Source organism: Myxocyprinus asiaticus, chromosome 21 (genome assembly GCF_019703515.2).
Source record: "Myxocyprinus asiaticus isolate MX2 ecotype Aquarium Trade chromosome 21, UBuf_Myxa_2, whole genome shotgun sequence".
In the NCBI taxonomy this organism is placed as follows: domain Eukaryota; kingdom Metazoa; phylum Chordata; class Actinopteri; order Cypriniformes; family Catostomidae; genus Myxocyprinus; species Myxocyprinus asiaticus.
The window spans coordinates 4,529,130-4,553,130 of record NC_059364.1 but is presented as its reverse complement, the minus strand read 5'-3'; the positions used below and the strand labels follow the sequence as shown (position 1 = coordinate 4,553,130).

The following is a 24,001-nucleotide window of genomic DNA, read 5'->3' as shown; positions in this document are numbered from 1 at the left end:
TAAAAATGCTTTGCACTTTTGCCCTCTCTTCTTATGTAGGGAGGGTTTAGTTACTGCCGCATTGAAAAATGGATCGACACACTGTGGTAACCACAATCCATCGGCCAAGTAAGAAACCTCTACTGCACTTACTCTTTATTATTACTATTTCCCACATTTAGAATAGTAGTCATAATAGTCATAGAATAAAAGTAATCAGAATTATGCATGAACACAAATTGAAGTATGGGATTTATACAGTGACCAAGGCATGTTAATCCCTGTGCACTGTTCATTTTAGACGCACACTTGTATTGTTCACGGTCAAATTTGACCCACAACAATAAATGCGCTTTTTTATCTAAAAAAAAAAAATTTAATAACACTAACTTCAATAAAGTAAAAACCCTGAAGTTGTGCATTTTGTGTGTGTGTGTGTGTGTGTGTGTGTGTGTGTGCATTTTTTTGTCATGCAGCCTAAACGCATCCAATCAAGTCCAAATTTGTTTTGTGTGTTCAGATCGTAAATGTAGGAAAAATAATCAAGCCTCGAGCCACTCAGATGAAGTATAACATTTTTATTAACGAAACAAAATTGATTTTGGTCAAAAATGACCGAACAGTGCACAAAGGTTAAACAAATGAAATCTAATTTCATTATTACAATTTATATTTGTCTAAAAAAAAAATAATAATTAAAGTTATGTTCCAGGTTCAATACAAGTTATGCTAAATGCACAGCATTTGTTGCAAAATGTTGATTAATACAAAAAAAATATTTAGACTCGTACCTTGTTTATTTAAAACAAAACAAAAATAGCAATAACAATAAGGCACTTACAATGGAAGTGAATGAGGCCAATCCATAAATACTTTTTTTTTTTTTAAAGTATAGCCACAAAACATAAACGTTAAATATGTAAGCACGATTTTAGTGTGACAAAGTCACTTACCAAACTTATCTGTGTAAAGGTATATTCAGTATTACAACTTCGAATGCCGGTAAACCCTGTAATCTGGTAAATGGCATAACGTTGTGATTTTATCACACTAAAACACATGGTTATCAACATTATGACATTAATGCTGTAAATTGAGCTTAACTTGTATTGATCCTGGAACATTCTTACATGAAGTAGCCACTTCATACATAGTGGCTTTGACATCATCCCAGTAAAGTATCTCAAGATTTAAAAAAAGAATAATCTTAGTTGGAATATTTTTTAAGTATTGTTTCATTGACAGTTTCTGTGTATATTGTTTCTCAGAAGTCCATCTGAAAGCACCTTTGATGATTCCATAATGGTAGACGTTCCTTTTGCTCCAGACATAGTCGGATCATCAGCGGAGGAGACTTTTGGAAGTGTGGACTTCCTTTACCCAGAGCTGGACTTGTGCCAGCGCAGACCAGCCCTCCAATGCAGCCCTGAGGCCGATGCCTTCAACCCCTGCGAGGACATAGCTGGCTTTGGGTTCTTGCGGGTCGCCATTTGGTTTATCAGTGTCTTGGCCATTGTTGGCAACCTGACTGTGTTTCTTGTGTTTTTTACAAGCCGTTGCAAACTGACCGTCCCGAGATTCCTCATGTGCCACCTGGCCTTCGCCGACCTCTGTATAGGCGTGTATCTCCTCATGATCGCCACTGTGGACCTCAGAACCCGCGGTCACTATAGTCAGCATGCCATCGAGTGGCAGACCGGAGCAGGATGTGGCATTGCCGGGTTCCTTTCTGTGTTCGGTGGTGAGCTGTCTGTGTACACGCTATCAACCATTACGGTTGAGCGCTGGCATACAATCACTCACGCTTTGAGGCTAGAACGGCGCCTGGGGTTAAGTCACGCATCTGCGATAATGGTCGCTGGATGGGTGCTCTGTTTAGGCATGGCGTTACTCCCCTTAATGGGCGTCAGCAGCTACAACAAAGTCAGCATGTGTTTGCCAATGGACATTGAGACTCCTTTATCCCAGGCCTATGTCATACTCCTACTTCTTTTCAACGTCAGCGCTTTCCTGGTTATTTGTGGCTGCTATATGTGCATTTACACCAGCGTGCGCAATCCGGAGTTCCCTGGACGAGCCGCAGACACCAAGATCGCCAAACGCATGGCCACGCTCATCTTCACCGACTTTCTGTGCATGGCGCCCATCTCGTTTTTCGCCATCTCTGCCGCTTTCAAACTGCCGCTCATCACGGTCACCAACTCCAAGATCCTTCTGGTGCTCTTCTACCCCATTAACTCTTGCGCCAATCCCTTCCTCTATGCCATTTTCACCAGGGCGTTCCGGAAGGACGCTTGCATCCTGCTGAGCTCCATGGGCTGCTGTGAAAAGCAAAGCCAATTTGTACCGAATGAAGATGTACTGCTCGGAGAAAATCAACAGAAGCAAAAGCAGCTCTGGCTCCAACGCCAACACTAAAGTACCACGAGCTGTCATGTGGTTGTCGACATTTCCCCATTTGATACCTCGATCAAAGATGCAAAGAGTCTAGAGAAACAGACGGGTTACAGAGACATTCTCCTTGTCAACCTCAAAAGGTCATTAGCATTAGAACCGTCTTGTTTATCACTATATTATATGCTCTCACAAGACATTTTAGTTGCCAAGTTTATCCTGTTCATCTGCCCTTAAACTTGAATCTGAATCTGATTTGAGAGACATCTGGAAGACAATATTTTTCCAAGGACAGTCTAATTTTCTCTCTTATCTCTCAAGTCATTGACTTATAATTCAAAAGATGCACAGATATTTCGAGAGAGGCGTATGACACTGGAGTATCAGGGAATATAACATCAAAAAGGAGATTATTCTGCATTATGTGACCATTTCTACAATGTTTTACATTTTACACACATGCCCGGTGAGATGGGAAGCATCGTCTGTTTTTGCATCGATTTCAGTAATGCTAAACTGAATTCTTGCTGCTGCAAAAGCATTTTAACCTTCGTGGTCCGAATTCATACTGGTCATACCTGTTTACTGTGCCATTCCCAGTTTAATTTCATTTGTTAATGTAAGATTGTTTATTGTGGAAAAGATTTTCCAGCTCAGTTTTTAAATACAGAACTTGTCTAAATGTTCTAAAGGGATAACATATTTAAGTTATTGCTTATTTTAAAGTTATATATCTTAATTTATTGATGTAGATAATATTCCAAAGTGATTGTTGTTTTATAGCATGTAACAGCGCCACATTGTGGACAACAAGAGTATTCTGATTGTTATTATCTTTATCCATGCAATTTTTGAAGTGTAATAAAATGAAAGCAAAATAAAATTTGGGCCAGCATAAATCTGGGTAAATGTTTCGTACTTTAAAATTGCTTTTCATAAAGTAGCCACACTATATACAGTGAAAATAACCATCCAACGAGTTGTTGGTCATGTTTCTTTTGTTGTTGTTGTTGTTGTTTTTTATAATAATAAAAGTTGTGACATTTTCTGGGGTCCATATTACTTTTGATATGATATGCAAATGTGTGCATATTTAATAAGATAATGCATAATTTGCATATTTTAGTATATAATCAAATAATGACAAAAAAGTGTTTAAGAGATGTGGAAGACCAGATGTACAACTAAACAAGAGGATAAGTACATCAGAGTCTCTAGTTTGAGAAATAGACACCTCACATGTCCTCAGCTGACAGCTTCAGTGAATTCTACCTGTGTTTTTTAATAGGAAAGGGGCCCAGAATACCTTGCCACGGCCCTGAGTGCATCTACTGGAGGTAGTGGCTATGCTAAAAGTAGCATATTACCATCCTACTTGTACTATTTCTGCAGTATGCAGTATGTATATTCTGTATATGGAATACAACATTATTTCCTGTTTAAAAAATGCTCAATTATTTGATAGCTGGGCTAAATTACACATGAAACATACCAACAGTGAAACGTTTATTGTTGCATACTGCATTTTTGTTTTTCACATACTATTTAACGAAAAGAGTAGGCAGTGTTCAGTGTGCTATGCAGTTAGTAGTATTCAGAGCCAGAGTCAATAAAGGTTTATTGGCATGATTGTAAGCCAAAGCGTTCAAAGTAAGGAAATGCAGGGGGGAAATCAAATAAATTGATATTTATAATAAAAAAATAACAACATAACAAATAATAACACAAAAAATAATTCAACAGTAAAAATAACAAAAAATACAGATTAAATAATTAATATTAAAAATAAAGAAATATAACTGAATATTAATTTTCACATTTAGCCAAAGTCTTTGTAAAAAGCGCGCTTCCCAATCAGTGACGTCACGGGGGGCAGCATTCTTTTGTCGAGAGCGCGCACGGAGGCACAGTGGAAGAAGCCGCAAATCACACACATTCCTGCGAGCTTGATGTGACCCAAAACACAGAGGAGAAAAGATGTAATTTAATCAGGACCTAGTCTACCTTGTGCATCGGATGTAGATCTGACAAACCGTTGCGAAAGGAGTCTTGTTGATATTAAAAAAAAAAGAAGAAGAAGAAAAGAAAATGTGATGATGGTGTTTATTTCAGACAAAAGTTTCTCGGCAATGTTGCGGTTTTTAACTCCGCTGCTCCTCGGAGTGTTTTCACAGTCAACTGGTAAGATGTGCACATTCTTTCAAGTAATTGTGATCTGTTTGTGCATGCTTTAAAACAACAGAATGAATAAGCTTAAAAAGTTTAATTTCCAGAAAGCCTGTGCATATGATGAGATTTTGTAATGAGATGTTTAAAGACTTCAGATGTGTTCTTGCCTTGTCAACACAACAGGTCGCTTTTCTATATGAACAGACTTCTTTTTTTTTTTTATTAGTCTGATGTTTTAGAAGGACCATTAAGCACCAGTTGAATGTCTATTATAAAAATAATTCAGAATCCTACAACATTAATATGACACATTTACAGTTACTTTTTTAACTTATATAAGCATCTTACACAGTCAGTGTTGGGTGTAATGCATAACTAAGTAATTAAGTACTGTAATTAAATTACTTAGTTATTAAAAAAGTAAAGTAAGGGATTACTCTTAATTTTTCAGTAATTTAATTACTGTTACTTCTGATGTAATTGTGTTAAATACTGTATAGACTCTAGAACAATTATATATAAAAGTGAATTTAAAATCTACATTTAACGTCTAATGTTAAAATAAATGTTTTCTAATTTAACGCCGCCCCCTTAAATTCTTTGGCCAGTTCATGAATAATTTATTTGATTTTATATGATTTATTTGAAAGAAATAAAAGAACATTTTCATGTCTATCTTTGTATTGTTCATCTGGTCGAGTTTGATAAGTGTTTTAGAAAGTAATTAGTAATAAGTAATGCAATTACTATTCAGACAGAGTAATTAGTACAGTGATCTAATTACACTGTAGAAGATGTAATTAGTAGTTAGTAATTAAGTACTTTTTTTAGAGTAACTTACCCAACACTGGCTGAGGTACAGATAGTGGACTAAGTCTTTGTTTTTCAAATAGGTATACACAATGGTCAGGGGTTACAATTGTCATGTGGTGTAACCATCAAGTAAAAGTATTATAATACTTTATTTGCACCTTGAGTACATAAGAGTATAAACAGCTTAATCATTCATTTCCCAAAAGTTTTCAAATGTATTTTTCAAGGTAAAAAAAATAAATATTTTTCATACTCAAATGACTCAAATGTATCATATTTATAAAAAAAAAAAATAATATATTTTTTTTTATAAATATGATACATTTTTGAGTCAAGAATATCAATAAGTTTTCTTTGGGTTCCACCACATGACTTGAACAAAATTAGTATTTTCATAAAAATGTCAGAAGGAATATCAGATGTTTTTTAAAACTTCACGCTCAGTGTTGAGGGTCTAAAGGTGTTTTATGTTTTTTATGGTCAACATAAACAACAAAATGGCTACCATGATGGTTTCACCCAATGACTTTGATTTGGTGGACAAAAGTGTTTTTAAATATAAATCATATTTTAGAACACAATTGTTTCATGCTTTTTCTTTTAAAAATAAATGAATAAAAGATTATTCTGCACTAGTCAATCCAACATTTATTTTATCAGGAATTTCAGCTTTTAATGAGACTTTGACTTTTTTTTTACTCTCTCTAGACCCCACATTAAATTTTTTACTTTAAGTCCCAGTAAAAATACAGTTGAAGTTAGACGTTAACATACACCTTAGCCAAATACATTTAAACTCAGTTTTTCTCAATTCCTGACATTTAATCGTAGAAATCATTCCCTGTCTTAGGTCAGTTAGGATCACTATTTTATTTTAAGAATGTGAAATGTCAGAATAATAGTAGAGAGAATGATTTATTTCAGCTTTTATTTCTTTCATCACATTCCCAGTGGGTCAGAAGTTTACATACACTTTGTTAGTATTTGGTAGCATTGCCTTTAAATTGTTTATCGTGGGTCAAAGTTTTGGGTAGCCTTCCACAAGCTTCTCACAATAAGTTGCTGGAATTTTGGCCCATTCCTCCAGACAGAACTGGTGTAACTGAGTCAGGTTTGTAGGCCTCCTTGCTCGCACACGCTTGTTCAGTTCTGCCCACAAATTTTCTATCAGATTGAGGTCAGGGCTTTGTGATGGCCACTCCAGTACCTTGACTTTGTTGTTCTTAAGCCATTTTGCCACAACTTTGGAAGTATGCTTGGGGTCATTGTCCATTTGAAAGACCCATTTGAGACCGAGCTTTAACTTCATGGCTGATGTCTTGAGATGTTGCTTCAATATATCCACATAATTTTCCTTCCTCACGATGCCATCTATTTTGTGAAGTGCACCAGTCCCTCCTGCAGCAAAGCACCCTCATAACATGATGCTGCCACCCCCACGCTTCATGGTTGAGATGGTGTTCTTCGGCTTGCAAGCCTCACCCTTTTTCCTCCAAACATAACTTTAGACCAGAGGACATTTCTTCAAAAAGTAAGATCTTTGTCCCCATGTGCACTTGTAAACTATAGTCTGGCTTTTGGAGCATTGGCTTCTTCCTTGCTGAGCGGCCTTTCAGGTTATGTTGATATAGGACTCGTTTTACTGTGGATATAGATACTTGTCTTCCTGTTTTCTCCAGCATCTTCACAAGGTCCTTTGCTGTTGTTCTGGGATTGATTTGCACTTTTCGCACCAAACTACGTTCATCTCTAGGAGACAGAATACGTCTCCTTCCTGAGCGGTATAGTGGCTGCGTGGTCCCATGGTGCTTATACTTGTGTACTATTGTTTGAACAGATGAACGTGGTACCTTCAGGCATTTACAGGTACACCTCCAATTCAGTACACCTCCTATCAGAAGCTAATTGTCTAAAGGCTTGAAATAATTTTCTGGTATTTTCCAAGCTGCATAAAGGCACAGTTAACTTAGTGAATGTAAACTTCTGACCCACTGGAATTGTGATATAGTCAATTAAAAGTGAAACAATCTATCTTAAACAATTGTTGGAAAAATTACTTGTGTCATGCACAAAGTAGATGTCCTAAACAACTTGGAAAAACTATAGTTTGCTAATATTAAATGTGGAGTGGTTTAAAAAATGAGTTTTAATGACTTCAACCTAAGTGTATGTAAACTTCTGACTTCAACTGTATCAATATGACTTTAAACTCAGAAATTGAAAATATGCTCATCATAGAAGAGGCGTATTCAAGTAAATGGTTTGTGTGAATTGCATTTTTTTTAATGTATTTTTAATTTAATAGATCTGGACAAAAATGAGCGTCACTTCATTAACCCTTAGGACACATGGCCATAATATGCACCTGTTACCCTCTGTTACTGTATTTTATGATGAATTTTGTAAAAAGAATCCACGTTATGATCATGAAAAGTTTTTTTTCGCCCACTGTCACATCCACACATTTTTTGTACTACAATAACTGAACTAGTAAAGGAAGTTTGGGCTGTTTCTATGAAGGATGCTTAAACAGTGGTGTAAAAACGTTTTCTACAAACAAAAGAGTTTATGGGCGAAACCCTGAAAACTGTTTGAATTAAAAGCATGTACATGTTGTAGCTGTACACTCGTCATAGGAAAATCGTACCTTCTGTTCTCTTCTTTTTAAAGAAAGATTAAATATTTTCTTGAACTGTTCTCTTGGCCATTTTTGAAAGTGCGCAAAGTTTTTGAAAATTTGCCTTCAGTGGCATAAGTTTCATGTGAACACTAGGAAAGACAAATCGCTAAACTCCGACATACCTATTCGCCAGTGTTTTCAGAAAACCGGCATCTTTTTGCAGTGGACAGAGCTTGTCTAGATATAATTGGGGGATTTCAACTATAGAAATCTGGCAACCCCACACGTCAATCTAATTCTGACTGGCTAATCGCCCTTATTTACAGTCTGTTATTTATAAAACGTAGAAAATATTTTACTTTCATGTTTAGTTCTAGGTAATACATCACACAACTGCTCTAAAGGGGATGGTAAGGGGGGATGGTGGTTTTACAAGGGGGATGCTTTTTGGTATTGCTTGCAACAAGGGGGATGGCATCCCCTTGAATCCCCCCTCAACTCAAGCTCTGAGTATACAAGAGTTTTACACTTTAGTTCTCTCTAGTAGTTTAAAGGAGCATTGAAATAATCTGCCCCATTTTTAAACCAAATAGTTTAAATCTGTGACTAATTAGTTCACATGGCCAATGGCTATGAAAAGTTGAGAAACCGTAAAAACTTTTTACTGTAAAAATAGTCAGATAACCTAAAAATGTGCTCCATATGATAAGTAAACTGCTTTTATTCAGGTCAGATGTTTAATGTGACTGAACCAACTTCATTGGGTTACATTAATGAAAGTCATCTAAGATAAGGTAGAAACAGAAACTTAATGTCTCCTAAAAGCTCATCAGAAACTGCACATATTTTCTTTTTTACACTGTACACTATGTATATGTCATTTTTACTTGAAAATGTGGCACAGTACATGCAATAAACACTAAGGATACAGAAATTAGTTATTATGCAAGGAATCACAGACTTTGCTTTGATTTTGAGCCAATGAACAGTAGCATCCAATAAGCTAAAAAAAGTTTCCTTTACATTGTAATTTATTTTTAATACTGCATTTAGCTTGGTTTTGGTCATTTAGAAGTGAATAAGCATGTACTAAATATACTTTCCACTCTGGATATCCATGTCTGCATTTCTGTTGCACTGTTATGTGCATATCTCAAATCTCATTAACTGTGATTGTGAGTGAAAGCCTGTTTTCTTTTATTTCTTGTGGAACAAGTGCAGGTGTTTCATTTTGTTAGCATTTAATTGCTGCTGCACTATAACACTTTTAGCAAAAGTTAGTGACACAAATCTGTTTTTCCACTAAAGCAACTGATTTATTAAAATGTCTATCAGACAATATAAACTCTATTGTTTGTGCTGTTCCAGTGTTGCACTCTCCTGTCATACAGTAGGCTTTATCCACTATTTACAGACTGAAAAGCTCTTTCGACGTATATTTAATTTGATAAAAGATTCCGTTAGAGAAAGAATTTCCTTTTGCTCCTGGAGAACAGGATGCTGGTTTTCCAGTGCGTTTCTGAAGCCCTGCCAAAGCTTAGTCACTCAATAGAATATGTCAATAATAAGTAATTTCCTGTACAAAAAGTCGGCCTACTGTTGTGGTACCATGGTAGAGTTGGTAATACCATAATATTTTGATATATACCAAATGAGAACATATTTACAGTTGAAGTCAGAAGTTTACATACACTTAGGTTGAAGTCATTAAAACTCATTTTTTAAACCACTCCACGTTTAATATTAGCAAACTATAGTTTTGGCAAGTCGTTTAGGACATCTACTTTGTAATTTTTCCAACAATTATTAACAGACAGATTGTTTCACTTTTAATTGACTATATCACAATTCCAGTGGGTCAGAAGTTTACATACATTAAGTTAACTTTGCCTTTAAGCAGCTTGGAAAATTCCAGAAAATTAATTCAAGCCTTTAGACAAATAGACATTTAGTTTCTGACAGGAGGTGTACTGAATTGGAGGTGCACCTTTAAATGTATTTTAAGGCCTACCTTCAAACTCAGTGCTTCTTTGCTTGACATCAGGGGAAAATCAAAAGAAATCATCCAAGACCTCAGAAAAAAAAATTTTGACCCCCACAAGTCTGGTTCATCCTTGGGAGCAATTTCCAAATGCCTGAAGGTACCACGTTCATCTGTACAAACAATAGTATGCAAGTATAAACACTATGGGACCACGAAGGCATCATACCACTCAGGAAGGAGATGCATTCTGTCTCCTAGAGATGAACGTAGTTTTGTGCGAAAAATGCAGATCAATCCCAGAACAACAGCAAAGGACCTTGTGAAGATGCTGGAGGAAACCGGTAGACAAGTATCTATATCCACAGTAAAACAAGTCCTATATCGACATAACCTGAAATGCTGCTCAGCAAGGAAGAAGCCAATGCTCCAAAACCACCATAAAAAACCAGACTACAGTTTGCAAGTGCACATGGGGACAAAGATCTTACTTATTTTCCTCTGGTCTAATGAAACAAAAATTGAACTGTTTGGCCATAATGACCATCGTTATGCTTGGAGGAAAAAGGATGAGGCTTGCAAGCCGAAGAACACCATCCCAACCTTGAAGCATGGGGGTGCTTTGCTGCAGGAGGGACTGGTACACTTCACAAAATAGATGGCATCATGAGGAAGGAATTTCAAGCAACATCTCAAGACATCAGCCAGGAAGTTAAAGCTCGGTCACAAATGGGTCTTCCAAATGGACAGTGTCCCCAAGCATACCTCCAAGGTTGTGTCAAAATGGCTTAAGGACAACAAAGTCAAGGAATTGGAGTGGCTATCACAAAGCCCTGACCTCAATCCGATGAAAAAGCATGTGCGAGCAAGGAGTCCTACAAGCCTGACTCAGTTACACAAGTTCTGTCTGGAGGAATGGGCCAAAATTCCAGCAACTTTTTGTGAGAAGCTTGTGGAAGGCTACCCAAAACTTTGACCCACGATAAACAATTTAAAGGCAATGCTACCAAATACTAACAAAGTGTATGTAAACTTCTGACCCACTGGGAATGTGATGAAAGAAATAAAAGCTGAAATAAATCATTCTCTCTACTATTATTCTGACATTTCACATTCTTAAAATAAAGTAGTGATCCTAACTGACCTTAGACAGGGAATGTTTTCTACGATTAAATGCCAGGAATTGTGAAAAACTGAGTTTAAATGTATTTGGCTAAGGTGTTAACTTCTTACTTCAACTCTATATGCCATGGTAATTAACCATGGTACATGTGCAAATACCCTGGTATCAACATGACTAAACAAAATCATGGTAATACCATGGTACTTTGATATATACATAGTAGTGCTGTCAGTCAATTAAAAAATGTAATCGCGATTAATCGCATAATTTTCATAGTCAATTGCGATTAATCGCAGATTTTGAAAGTACTGAAAAATCTGACTTTATGCTGTCAATTTCCTTCTTAGGAAAGAAACCAAAACAATATGTAACAACGTTTTATTAACATTTTCCAAACAAAACCTTCCACAGTATAAAGATAGAATAGCACCAATTTAAATAACATTAAACGACCATGTGACCAGTATAATAACATTTAAATCTACTCCGACCTGTGTTTATGCTCGTTTATGCTTTATTAACCCTAAATTCATAAATCGCAATTAAGAAAAATTAACACGTTAAACTTCTTTAATTAAACGCATGCGTTAACGCATTAACTTTGACAGCCCTAATGCATAGCACTGAATTATTACCATATTTATGTATCTTTATATTTATGTGGAACTTCAAATGATGTCATGGTATTACCATTGTACATGTCCAAAAAACATAATATTATCATGGTATCAAGACCAAACCAAACATGGTAATGGGATGGTACTTTGATATAACATAGTATTGAATGATTAGCATACTAATTTTCCATAGTATTAACATGGTACTTCATACGATTATATTCAAATGCCATGGTATTATCATAATACTATATGTTCAAACAAACTATGGTATTATGGCACATATCATGGTAAAGTATATATCAATGTACTATGGTATTCATATTTGATACCATCACTGTACAATAGTACTGCCATCATACTATTTTAAGGCCAAGGGATAATACTTCATGGTACATAACCAAAAATCGTGGATTTGTCTTGGTACCATGACCATTTTGCAGTTATAGAAAAAAAAAAAAAAAAAAAAGTAACATCTACTATATAGAAATGTCAATTATGCCAGTGGTTCTCAGCCCTATTCCTGGAGGCCCCCCCAACACTGCACATTTTGTATACAGTATCTCCCTTTTCTGACACACCCAGTTCAGGTCTTGGAGTCTCCACTATCAAGCTGATGAGTTGAATCAGGTGTGTTTGATTACGGAGATATCCAAAATGTGTAGTGTAAATATCTAATACTATATTAATTGCAAACTTTATATGCAGCAAAGAAGGTTATAGATTAATTTGGATGTACAGGTAAACACTGGCTTTGTTAGATTGGTTGAACATCTTGACTTTCAAGAGATATGCTCACATTGTCGAAAACTTTGATTTCCTCAAACAGCTGCTAATTGGAATCATCCACTAGCTGTTGTTCACCAGGGAGGTTCAACGCATTGGGCGAGACATGGGCGCTCTTTTCGACCAACACGGGAAACGGAATCATTGATTGTACCGGCTCGAGCCCCAAGTGTCCATCTAACACAGGAGGAGCTCCAAAAACTACGCTTCAAACCGACGGTCGGCACTATCAAGCGGTCAGAGGGGAAAGAAGTCAAATTTAACTGCTCCATAGACATTAATGATGTGAGCCAGGACCTGAATATTCTGTGGTTTAGGAATGGCAAAGAAATCCTTGATGGCACGCAGGCAGATGTGTACACCTTGCAAGAGACTGTCACCTTGTTGTCCACTGTAAGGTAAGGTAGAAGAATTCTGATACAGCACATAAATGTCAATTGTCTTGAAAATTGAAACGGATTTACCATGATCATCGGACTTTGACAGAGATTGACCCATATATTGGTTAGGTAGATTAATCTGCATACAGTATATCTCACTAATCTGACCTGATGTCCATGCCCATTTTGCAGATTAACAGAAGTTTTTGTGTTAGATCCAAAGTCCACCAACAGCCTTGTTAATAGATAATGCTTACTTTTCAAATGGATTTTGAGGACATACTGTGTAAAAACCTTTTCTTTTCTGTAAGGCACTTTATTATTAAAAATATGTTTTTATATTTTATTACTAGATTTTAAAATGATACTTTTAAAAATATATATTTTAGTATTTTTATACTGATTTATTATGATCTCCCTTTCTCTACTGTTTTGCCATTTAATTGTCTGGCTTTGATGCTATTCTGGCTTACTGTTTAATTCAGTATTTAGTCTTTAAAGCTGAAGTTTGTAATTTCTGCGGCACTAGTGCCACCAAACGGAATTGCAAAAAAAACTTTGTTTTCAAAACAGCTTTCTGAATACGACCCACCCTATACAAAGTGATAGTACCGCCCTCCAACTCACACCATTGGTTGAGTACCATTGTTGGGGCGGGTCTAAGTGGGTCACTCAAAACAAACAGCAATTTTCTTAGCACCATAGAAAGATAGTGCTTCAGTTTTCATTAACCTATGAATGGCTTACTTATGGTTGTCTCTGCATATTAAGATGGGATAGGAAAAAGAGTTTTAACACAGAAAAAGTTACATACTTCAGATTTAATAATATTGTTGGCTTCTTTATGATAAATTGTTTGTGTTTTTCCCCATTCTCCCATTTTTGGATAAAAGTGTCTGCTGAATGAGTAAATGTAATGCTAGTGTAATACAATTGTTCATTACTAGGGTTTAGGATTGGGGTTAAGATTAGACAAAAACATAAAGATACATCAGAAAATAACTGTATTACTATTTTCTAGCACATTAGTATGGTGGCCATGAAGTGCAGATCAACAAAATCAAAAACTCAACGGCAAAAGCAAAAACAAAATAATTCGGAGACTCAACAACAAATCATAAAACATGAAGACAAATCCAAAAACAAAAGAAAATAATCAGAAAACACAATGCCAAAATGTGGAAACAAAACAACAAGTCAGAAAACACAGCAAGTCATTCGAAACAGAAGGAGTAGGTACCATATCTTCTCACCTGATTGGACCATATTTCTTACTCAGTAAAACAGTTACGGGACACTAGAACACAGAGCAAAAACAACGAGCAGAATACGATATGCACCTACGGTGAATAAGGGACCTTCTAAAAAGTCTTCAAACTGCGCTAAAGCGAGTATTCATTTAATTGACTTGCACGTTCTAACATAAACTCTATAATATGTAAATGCTTTTTTAATAACCATGTTTGTTATGTTAGAACGTGCAAGACATTTAAATGAATACTTGGATGCCACCAATGTTTTCGCACACTTTCTGAAATTTGCAGGATCTCTTATGCACTATTTTCACTGTAGGTGAATATCGTACCTAAAACTAACTTTAAAACACAGAGAGCAGAAATAGCGAGTGGAATAAAGTATCCCATAACTGTTCTTCTTAGTGCATCGGTCAGTGAACTTTTGGCATTTCTTTTGAAATAATCGCACATGTGGACAGTTAATCAATTAGGAGGAAAGGACTAGGTATTATCCACACAGCCAATCAGGTGAGAAGCTATGGTACCTACCCTTTCTGTTTCGACTGACTTGCTGTTTTGTTTTTTCAGAATTGTTCTTTTTTCTTTCTTTTTTTTTTTTATCCCCTTTTCTCCCAGTTTGGAATGCCCAATTCCCACTACTTAGCAGGTCCTCGTGGAGGCGCGGTTATTCACCTCAGTCCGGGTGGCGGAGGACAAGTCTCAGTTGCCTCCGCTTCTGAGACCGTCAATCCATGCATCTTATCACGTGGCTCGTTGTGCATGACACCAGAGACTTGCAGCATGTGGAGGCTCATGCTACTCTCCGCGATCCACGCACAACTTACCACGCGCCCCATTGAGAGCGAGAACCACTAATCTCAACCACGAGGAGGTTACCCCATGTGACTCTACCCTCCCTAGCAACCGGGCCAATTTGGTTGCTTAGGAGACCTGACTGGAGTCACTCAGCACACCCTGGATTTGAACTCGCGACTCCAGGGGTGGTAGTCAGCGTCAGTACTCGCTGAGCTACCCAGACCCCCATTTTCTGATTTGTTCTTTTGTATTTGCACTTCATGGCCACCGTACATTGGAGCCCAAATAATACATTTCCACGTTTTTCTCCAAAATACTGTTTCTTAAATATATACATTTATTTAAATATATCTTATTTTATAGCTTGTAGAAATCATGAAAATAACATTGAAAGTGATACGGACATTTACCCCGATTTTAAAAAATGCTTTTTTTAATGTTACTTCAGATAAATATTGCGGGTGGATGCCAAAGATTTTATACAAAGTTGCATAACCTCAAAAAACTTTCACTCTTTAATCCACTTCCCTTTCTCTGTTGTCTTATTTGCTTACTAAATTGCATCATAATCTGTACATATAATATATCTGCACTATATAGTCCATTGGCCACTGTAACAAGATCTTTTGCTCCAAAGAATGAGGAAGTGGGAGATGGTGATTCCAACACAGGGAAATTTGTTTATTTAAACAAAAACGTTCACTTAACAGTGATAAAGAAAACTAATGGAGATATAAATAAATCAAAGGTGGAAACAAATCAGGGCAGCTTTCAGTCACACAGCAAACGGCCAACACACAAACAGCTTGTTAGCTGGACTCTCTATCTCATCTACCGCTGTCTCCTCTCCTTATAAGCCCCCGTCACTCCTCACTGAAACACAAAACAGGTGTTAAGCAAAGGTGGAAATCATTCACCACTCATCTCCCCCGGCCTCACTCCCCACAGCATGGTGCTTGGCCACACTCCCGCCTTCACAACCACCTTACATTGGTATTGACCATTGAAAAGCATTGAGAACTGGTCAGCCACTAGTCTTTAAGATAGTTAAAGTTTCATGGGATAAGTCACTGGACTCCAAACTTTGTCTTAGCTGAAAATGTTTAGTTTTTTGTAATAAGTGACTAAAATGTTTCTGATTTTTATTTTTTACTTTTCAGCATAAGCAATGTCCAGAGAACAGATGCTGGCGAGTATCACTGCCGGCTTAGTGTCAGCAACAAGATCATTGAGTCAAATCCCATCATTTTAGAGGTAGAGGGTGAGTAGACCTTCACTTTGATGTTTGCATGCAAGAATACCATCCAAACAGATGCTTATTCTTAGTCTTGCAACATTTTAGACAGGAAGATTTAGCTAAATGTTGATGTTTTGTCATATTTTGCTCTATTCCAGGCCTACCGACCTTCACTATCCAGCCAAGTGATGTGAACATCACAAGGAACACTCCTTTCACATTGACCTGTGAGGCTGTTGGTCCTCCAAATCCTGTAACCATCAAGTGGCTTCACAAAGGCAAGAGATTTCAAGAACGCAATGAGTCATCCAGCACGATCACCATTGAAGGTGAGAACTTGTGGTCTCTTATTATGGTCGTCAACACTATTTCTGGGGATTTTTAAACTGTAGATCGAGATTCCTTATCAAGGAATATCAAGGATCTTGTTGTCAGTATAGCAGAATATCAGTAGGCCTTGGTATTGAGACTTTGGCCTTGGAAAAGCTATTGTGAAGTGAAATCCAGCATTCTCAAGAAAAAAATCTTCTGAATTTAACAATTTAACATGACCAGAGGTCTATACCATCAAGCTAGTTGAACAAACTAAGGGTTGCATGATCGGTTTCGAGTTGACAAAACCAAACTAATCCAATCAGGCTTAACTGGGACCATGATGCTGCTCATCAGCCTTCTCTGTCAACTCGGGCTTTGATCCTGAGATTAAGATTAGTTCACACGCACGTGCAAATGAATGAGTGACGTTTGCAGCGAACAGCCAATCATGTGAAACACGGAGAGAGATTCACTTCTCGTGAAAGTCAGCGGGATTTACCTCTCCGCTGAAGGCCGATCATCGTAAAATCATGAACAATTGAAATACATTTGAACAGCACAACAAGAGATTGTTTTAAAAATATGAAAAATGAAAACGCATTCAGACTGCACAAGAAATCAAAAAGAATTAAAATACTCGATTTACACAGCACAGGAAATCACTGTACAATTATGAAGAAATGAAAAACGTTTACACAGCAAGAAGAAACACCACGGCTGCTGCGAGAGCTCAAGAGGACTGCTGGAAACTAATTCTGAATGTAATAAAAAAACAAAAAAACAGCTGATATATCAATATGTAAGTCAATTCATATAGGTCCACAAAAAGAACACAGGCTTATTTATTTTAAAAGCTTAAAAACGTTATTTTCAAATCTTTTTCAGTATCAAATCTTGTTACTGTATACAGTGTTGTAGGGCTGAAACGATTAGTCGACATTGTCGCAATAAAAATTTAATCGAATGGTTGTTTGATCTCATTTAATGCAACATGAGATCATTTGATACTCTAATGATGATGCGGGAGAGCACCACTTCAGCTCGATTGAGGAGAGGAAGAAAGAACAGCTCACATTCCAGACGCACTACAAACTTTCCAATCAGATTCAGGTGATGTAGATTGCAGAGTATGAGGGAATTATAATACAAAAATACAAAGTAAGTAAATACAGAAGCAGTGCCATCGTGATGTGAAACAAAGCGGAGCCGTACCGTATCTTCAATGCATCCATTATTAAAGTTCAAATAATAAGTGTGACGAGGAGGGCGTGGCCGGGCCGTAAGGATGGACGCCTGGTGCTGAATGACTCTAATCAGCCTGGAGAGGGATAAAGAGGTGCCGGAGACGGCAGTAAGGGAGAGAGAGAGAGATGCGTGCAGCCGATGAATGTGTGCATTCTGCATCAGGCATCCATCCTTACGGCCTGGTCATGCCCTCTTCGTCACAATAAGGAAGCGAGTTGTATAAATAAGCACCCTGAAACTGGCATTTCTCTGTGTGGTCAGAGCTGCTTATGAGTCACGTGAAAAACAGTACGAGATGAGTTTCAAACTTCTCCCGGCTGATACACTCTCCCACGCGGAGACGCTCATCACTCTTGTGTGCGTGCTGCAGCTAGATTATAACGTGATGGCTCGCAACATGGTGAATCATAAAATATCTGTTACGGTATGCATCTTATCGTGAAGAAAATCGGCGATACGCAGCTCTATTAAGAAGAGAGAATTAGTTTATTGTGAGTTAAAGATGGATCGAAATCAAGTGAACAAAAAGGTGAAAGGGTGTAGTCTTGGCTTGGCCCAATTATACAGTGCAAAACAAATGGTTTTTGATTGGTCTTTTTTGGTTTGTTTTCCAATCTAAATATCTAAAACTCCTTAAGTACATTTACTTTAGGAGCTATACTGCAGAAGATAAAATTGTTATCAGAGAATGTTGAATATAATATTTAATATTTTAAAATATCTAAAAATCCTTTAAAAAATGATGCATTCATATGAGAAGCAGCATATAAGATATTTAGACTTGTTTTTAGAGAACAGATCTTGAATGAGTATATTTTGTCTGCACTTGCAGAAGTATAACAAAGTGAAATACACTTGTATACAAAATACACTTATATTAAAGATTTCTCTTAAAGCAAGCCTAAATATCTCATATGTTGCTTCTCAAGTAAATGTATCTTGTTTGAAGGATTTTTAGACAATTTTAAATGGAAAACAAGACAAAAACACTTGATAACAATAGGATTTTTTGCAGTGAATTTCTTTACTGAAATAAACAATAAAAATCCAAGTATTTTTTTCCCTTGTAATTCAGTGAATGTCATTTTTAGGTATTTTTAAAAGATGATTTTGTCCTATTTGTTGTTAAGCACGTTTAATACAACTGTTCGAGGCACACACTGAATAGCCGGTTAAGAGCTAATGATTACTCATTGCAATAATCACAGAATAGTTGAATAATCGTTCTAATAATCGTTAGATAAATTGATTATTAAAATAATCGTTAGTTGCAGCCCTACAGTGTTGATGTGTTTGTGTTGTTGTAATTAACATTTTTATTGATTCATGAGCATATGACGGTAAAAAAACTCAACACATATATAATGAATCAACATTTTACATTTAAACTCTACTAATACAATCCCACCCTGACCCCTAACGAACACCCCTGTGGTCCCACATAACACACACACAATCCAAAAAAATAAAATAAATATATATATACACACATATACACATACACATATACACATATATACACACACACATACATATACATACATACACAGATACACATACATACACTTACATAAAATAAAACAAATTAAAAAAAAAAAATATATATATATATATATATATATATATATATATATATATATACACACACACATACACAAATAAATAAAATAATAAACATACATGATTAAACTACACTCTCCACATCCCCTCCCTGAGATTCCCCCCAAAAAACTAAATATTTGCCCCATTTTTTAGCAAATAAGTCCCTCAACCCCAGCCTTCTACTTACCACCTCTTCAAATGCAGCTACCCTCCCCATTTCCACACACCACTCCGAAAAAGAGGGTGCTCCATTTGACTTCCAACCCCTTAAAATTACTTGCCTGCCGATCATGAGACTGGTCATAACCCAGTTTTTTATATGATTGTCCCCTAAATGCATGACCGCTCTATCACCCAAAATACAGAGTCTGGGACAAAGCAAAACCTGAGTGTTCAAAACGTCGCACAAATACCTCTGAACCCTCAACCAAAACTCCTGGATCTTAACACACCCCCAAAAGACATGGGTAGTGTCTCCAACTTCTGACTGGCATCGCCAGCAAGTGGGTGTGTCTTTAAGACCAAGCCTATATAATCTAGAGGGGGTCCAATAAAATCTATGTAAAATCTTAAATTGCATAAGGCGAACCCTTGCATCTCTAGATACAGACTTGACATTTTTAAGAATCTTAGTCCACACTCCATCCTCCAATACCAAATTCAAATCTTTTTCCCATACTCTCTTGAGAGAAGTCAAGGCTCCATCCCCCAGACTCTGAGTTAGTAGGGAGTAATACACTGATGCTTCATGGCCTTTTCCAAATGCAGCAATCATCACTCCCAAAGCACCTGCCGCTTTAGAGGGGTGCGTGCCACTCCCAAAAATAGTGCAGAGAAGGTGGCGAAGCTGTAAATACTTATAAAACTGAGATCTGGGAATGCCAAAATGTTGAACCAAATTTTCAAAAGATCTCAATACTCCACCCTCATATAGGTCACCAAGTGCATTAACCCCCCTCACAATCCAATCTGACCAACAAAAAGGGGACTTGTATTAATACATAGTTTAGGGTTCTGCCATATGCTCGAGGCAACATTTAAATAAATATCAGAATTAAACACTCTAGACACTTTTGTCCATATCGAGTGCAAATGCAAAATAACGGGATGCGAATTAACCTCTCCGGCTAGTTTGATCGAAAGGCTATGCAGTGATAGGGGCAAGAACTTCCTTTTCAATACAAAACCAGGGAGGGGCCCTCTCAGGTGAAGCGACCAATGAGCCAAATGTCTAAGACCGAACGCATAATAATAAAACAAAATCTTGGGTAGGCCTAGCCCTCCTCTGTCAATTGGCCTATGTAACTTATTGAAATTTAACCTGGGGCGCTTACCATTCCAAATAAAGGACTTCACTATGCTATCAAATTGCTTGAAATAAGAGAGGGGGACATCTACAGGGAGAGACTGAAGCAGGTAGTTGAATTTTGGAATACAATTCATTTTAATAACATTAACCTTCCCATTCATCGATAAATGTAATGAACCCCACCTGCTGACATCGCTCAAACTTTTTTATTAAAAGGTCAAAATTAACTCTAACTAAATCAGACAAATTTGCTGGGAATAAAATCCCCAAATACTTAATGCCCTGTTTGGGCCACTGGAAGGCGCCCGGCTGGAAAGCCGTTTCTGGGCAGTACGCTGTCAGTGCCAAAGCTTCGGATTTAGACCAATTGACTTTGTATCCTGAGAATTTAGAAAAGGAATTAATAATTCTGTGGAGGCAAGGCATAGATCTAGTAGGTTCAGAGACAAATAATAAAATATCATCTGCGTAAAGCAGAAGCTTATGCGCCGCACCTCCCGCTGTCACCCCTGGAAAATCATCCTCCTTTCTTATCGCAGCTGCTAATGGTTCCAGGGCAAGACAGAACAATAACGGGGAAAGAGGGCAACCCTGTCGAGTGCCCCTATCCAGAGTAAAATAATCTGAAATTAATCCATTTGTTTGTACCGCTGCTACAGGGTGTTTATAAAGTAACTTAATCCAACCAATAAATGTACTCCCGAACCCATACATTTCCAAAATCTTAAAAAGATAATCCCATTCTACCATATCAAACGCCTTTTTGGCGTCAAGTGAGATGGCAGCGACCAGAGATTGTTCATTCGCCACTGACCACATGATATTGATGAGACGCCTGATGTTATCAGAAGAGCTACGGCCCCGAATAAATCCCACCTGATCTCTATGTATAAGAGATGTCATAACCTTACTTAATCGGTTAGCCAAAATTTTACAATATTTTTACATCTAGTTGGATCAGGGAGATTGGACGGTAATTTTTACACTCGCTTGGATCTTTGTCCTTTTTAAGAATCAGACTGATCCGGGCTTGTGTCATGGTTGGAGGAAGTTTTCCCTTCTTTAATGATTCAGTATAAACTTCTAACAAAAGTGGGGCCAGTTCTGTAGCATAGGATCTAAAAAATTCTGCGGCAAAACCATCTGGCCCCGGAGTCTTGCCAGTAGGTAAGGACTTAATTACCTCATTAAGCTCCTCCAAGGTTATCTCAGAATCAAGAATTTTTTTGCTCAGTCGTCAGTTTAGGGAGTTCTAATGGTTCCACGAAGTTTCTAATCTCTTCATCAGTAGGCGAAGGCGTGGAACTATAAAGATTAATATAGAATTCTTTAAAAGCATTATTAATATCAATGGCTGAGGTAAATATTTCACCACCAGCAGATTTCACTGAGGGAATGGTAGAAAAAGACTCTCTCTGCTTTGTCAACCGACTCAAAGTATGACTGTCTTGCCCTGAATAACCAAAACTCCACTTTCCACGACAAAATAGTATTATATCTACATTTCAATCGGGTCAATTCTCTGAGGCCATCAGCTGACATGCGGCGCTTCAGCTCTGCCTCGGCACTTTTAATATTTCCTTCCAACTCCACAAGTTCTCGTGCTTTGGATTTTTTGATGAATGAGGCATACTGTATGATCCGGCCCCTAAGAACTGCCATAAGTGCCTCCCAAGCCACGCCCACAGAGGATACTGAGGACCAGTTAGTCTCCATATAAACTCTGATTTCAGTCTTTAACATTTGTTGGAAATCAGGATTTTGTAAAAGGGATACATTAAGGCGCCAACTATATGATGTCTTTTTCTCTATATGTGGCATCACCTCTAAACTCACCAGGGCATGATCTGAGACTAAGATGTTTCCAATTGAGCAATCAACAACAGATGAATTGAGGGATTTGGATATAAAAAAAAAATCTATTCTAGAATAAATCTTATGGACTGATGAAAAAAATTTATAGTCCCTACCGGATGGGTTCAAAAGTCTCCAAATATCCGAAAGACCAAGATTTTTACACATCCTATGAAGCGTCAGTGTTGCTCTAGGGGGCTTACACACTTTAGCTTCACTATGATCAAGGACTGAATCCATCAAAAGATTAAAGTCTCCTCCCAATATTATATCATGAGGGGTGCCAGCGGTTTGCAACATCCCTTCAAGATCTATAAAAAAGCCTTTATCATCAACGGTAGGTGCGTAAATATTAGACAAAATCAGACTTTGCCCTTGAATTTCAGCTAAAACAATAATTACTCTTCCTAATTTATCTTTAATCTGTTTGAGAAATTTGAATTGTAAATGTTTATTTATCAATATAATGACTCCCTTGCTCTTACTTGAGCCAACACTAAAGAAAACATGTCCACCCCATATCTTCCCAAATTTTTCAGCTTCCTGCGGGGAAAGATGTGTTTTTTGAAGAAACACTATATCATATTTCTTACGTTTAAGAAAAGTAATAACCTTCCTTCTTTTTATGGGGTGCCCCAACCCATTCACATTCCATGTGGAGAGAGACAACTTATTCATATTAACATTTGACATATTGATATAATAAAACTAAATAATTGTGTGTGAAAAACAAAATTATGAAGACCACATTCCCCATTACTGAAACAATCAACCCCCGAACATTCCCTGGAACAAAACAAATAGAAAAAAGAAAAACATGCACATTAACCCTGCGCACGAAAGCGCCAACCGGCGACAATCCCTCTAAACTCAAAAGGTCCATGAACACCCACGAGTCCCCACGACAACTTTGCCATCGGATTGCTCAATTTTGCCTCACAAATTTGAGGCAAAATTACATAACAGAAAATACTTTGTGAAATAAACCCAGTTAATAGGAAGAATGAACACAAAAAATGTGTAGATTCATTCACAGAACTGTCTCAAAGGTGTGATCTTCCACAAAACAAATTCCAGCTGATATAAATCCGTTCAGATTCCTCGGACAGACAAACGAATGTTCAGTGAGCCGGCTGTTATGAGTTCAGCGAATGACGTAATCATTCAAATGTCCCATACAAAAAAACAAAACAAAAAAAAAACTCAAAACAAACTCCAGCCAGCAGGAGGAATAAGCATGAAGAACGAACAGATTAATCCACAGCTGTTCCAAAGGAAGGTTATTCAATAGAACATGCTCCAGCCGCTAGGCGGAGCCAACACAAAAAGAAACAAAACCGGCATCCCGGATCCCCGGATGGTCGAGTCAATTCACTCGGAGGCTGCATAAAAGTATATACCATGACTTACATAATCCGTCAGCTTTATAAAAGACATCCTTTGAGTGAGCGTGTAAATATTTTGCGGTCATCCGTAGTGTCCACTCTCAAACTGGCCGGGAACTTCAATGCAAATGTTTATTTAAG

The 24,001-nt window shown here is 37.2% G+C and overlaps 1 protein-coding gene and 1 pseudogene across 1 annotated transcript in view; both read left to right on the top strand.

Moving 5' to 3' along the window:
- LOC127411931 (lutropin-choriogonadotropic hormone receptor-like) overlaps positions 1-3,419 on the top strand; it is a 37,096-nt pseudogene extending 33,677 nt beyond the window's left edge.
- Positions 3,420-4,294: 875 nt separating this feature from the next.
- The window catches only part of mertka (c-mer proto-oncogene tyrosine kinase a), a 52,250-nt gene continuing 32,543 nt past the window's right edge, over positions 4,295-24,001 (top strand). Inside the window, exons 1-4 of the mRNA XM_051647836.1 lie at positions 4,295-4,554; positions 12,526-12,880; positions 16,074-16,174; positions 16,309-16,479. Coding sequence (XP_051503796.1) covers positions 4,467-4,554; positions 12,526-12,880; positions 16,074-16,174; positions 16,309-16,479 — 715 coding nt within the window. The 5' untranslated portion in view covers positions 4,295-4,466. The remainder of the gene's footprint in view (positions 4,555-12,525; positions 12,881-16,073; positions 16,175-16,308; positions 16,480-24,001) is intronic.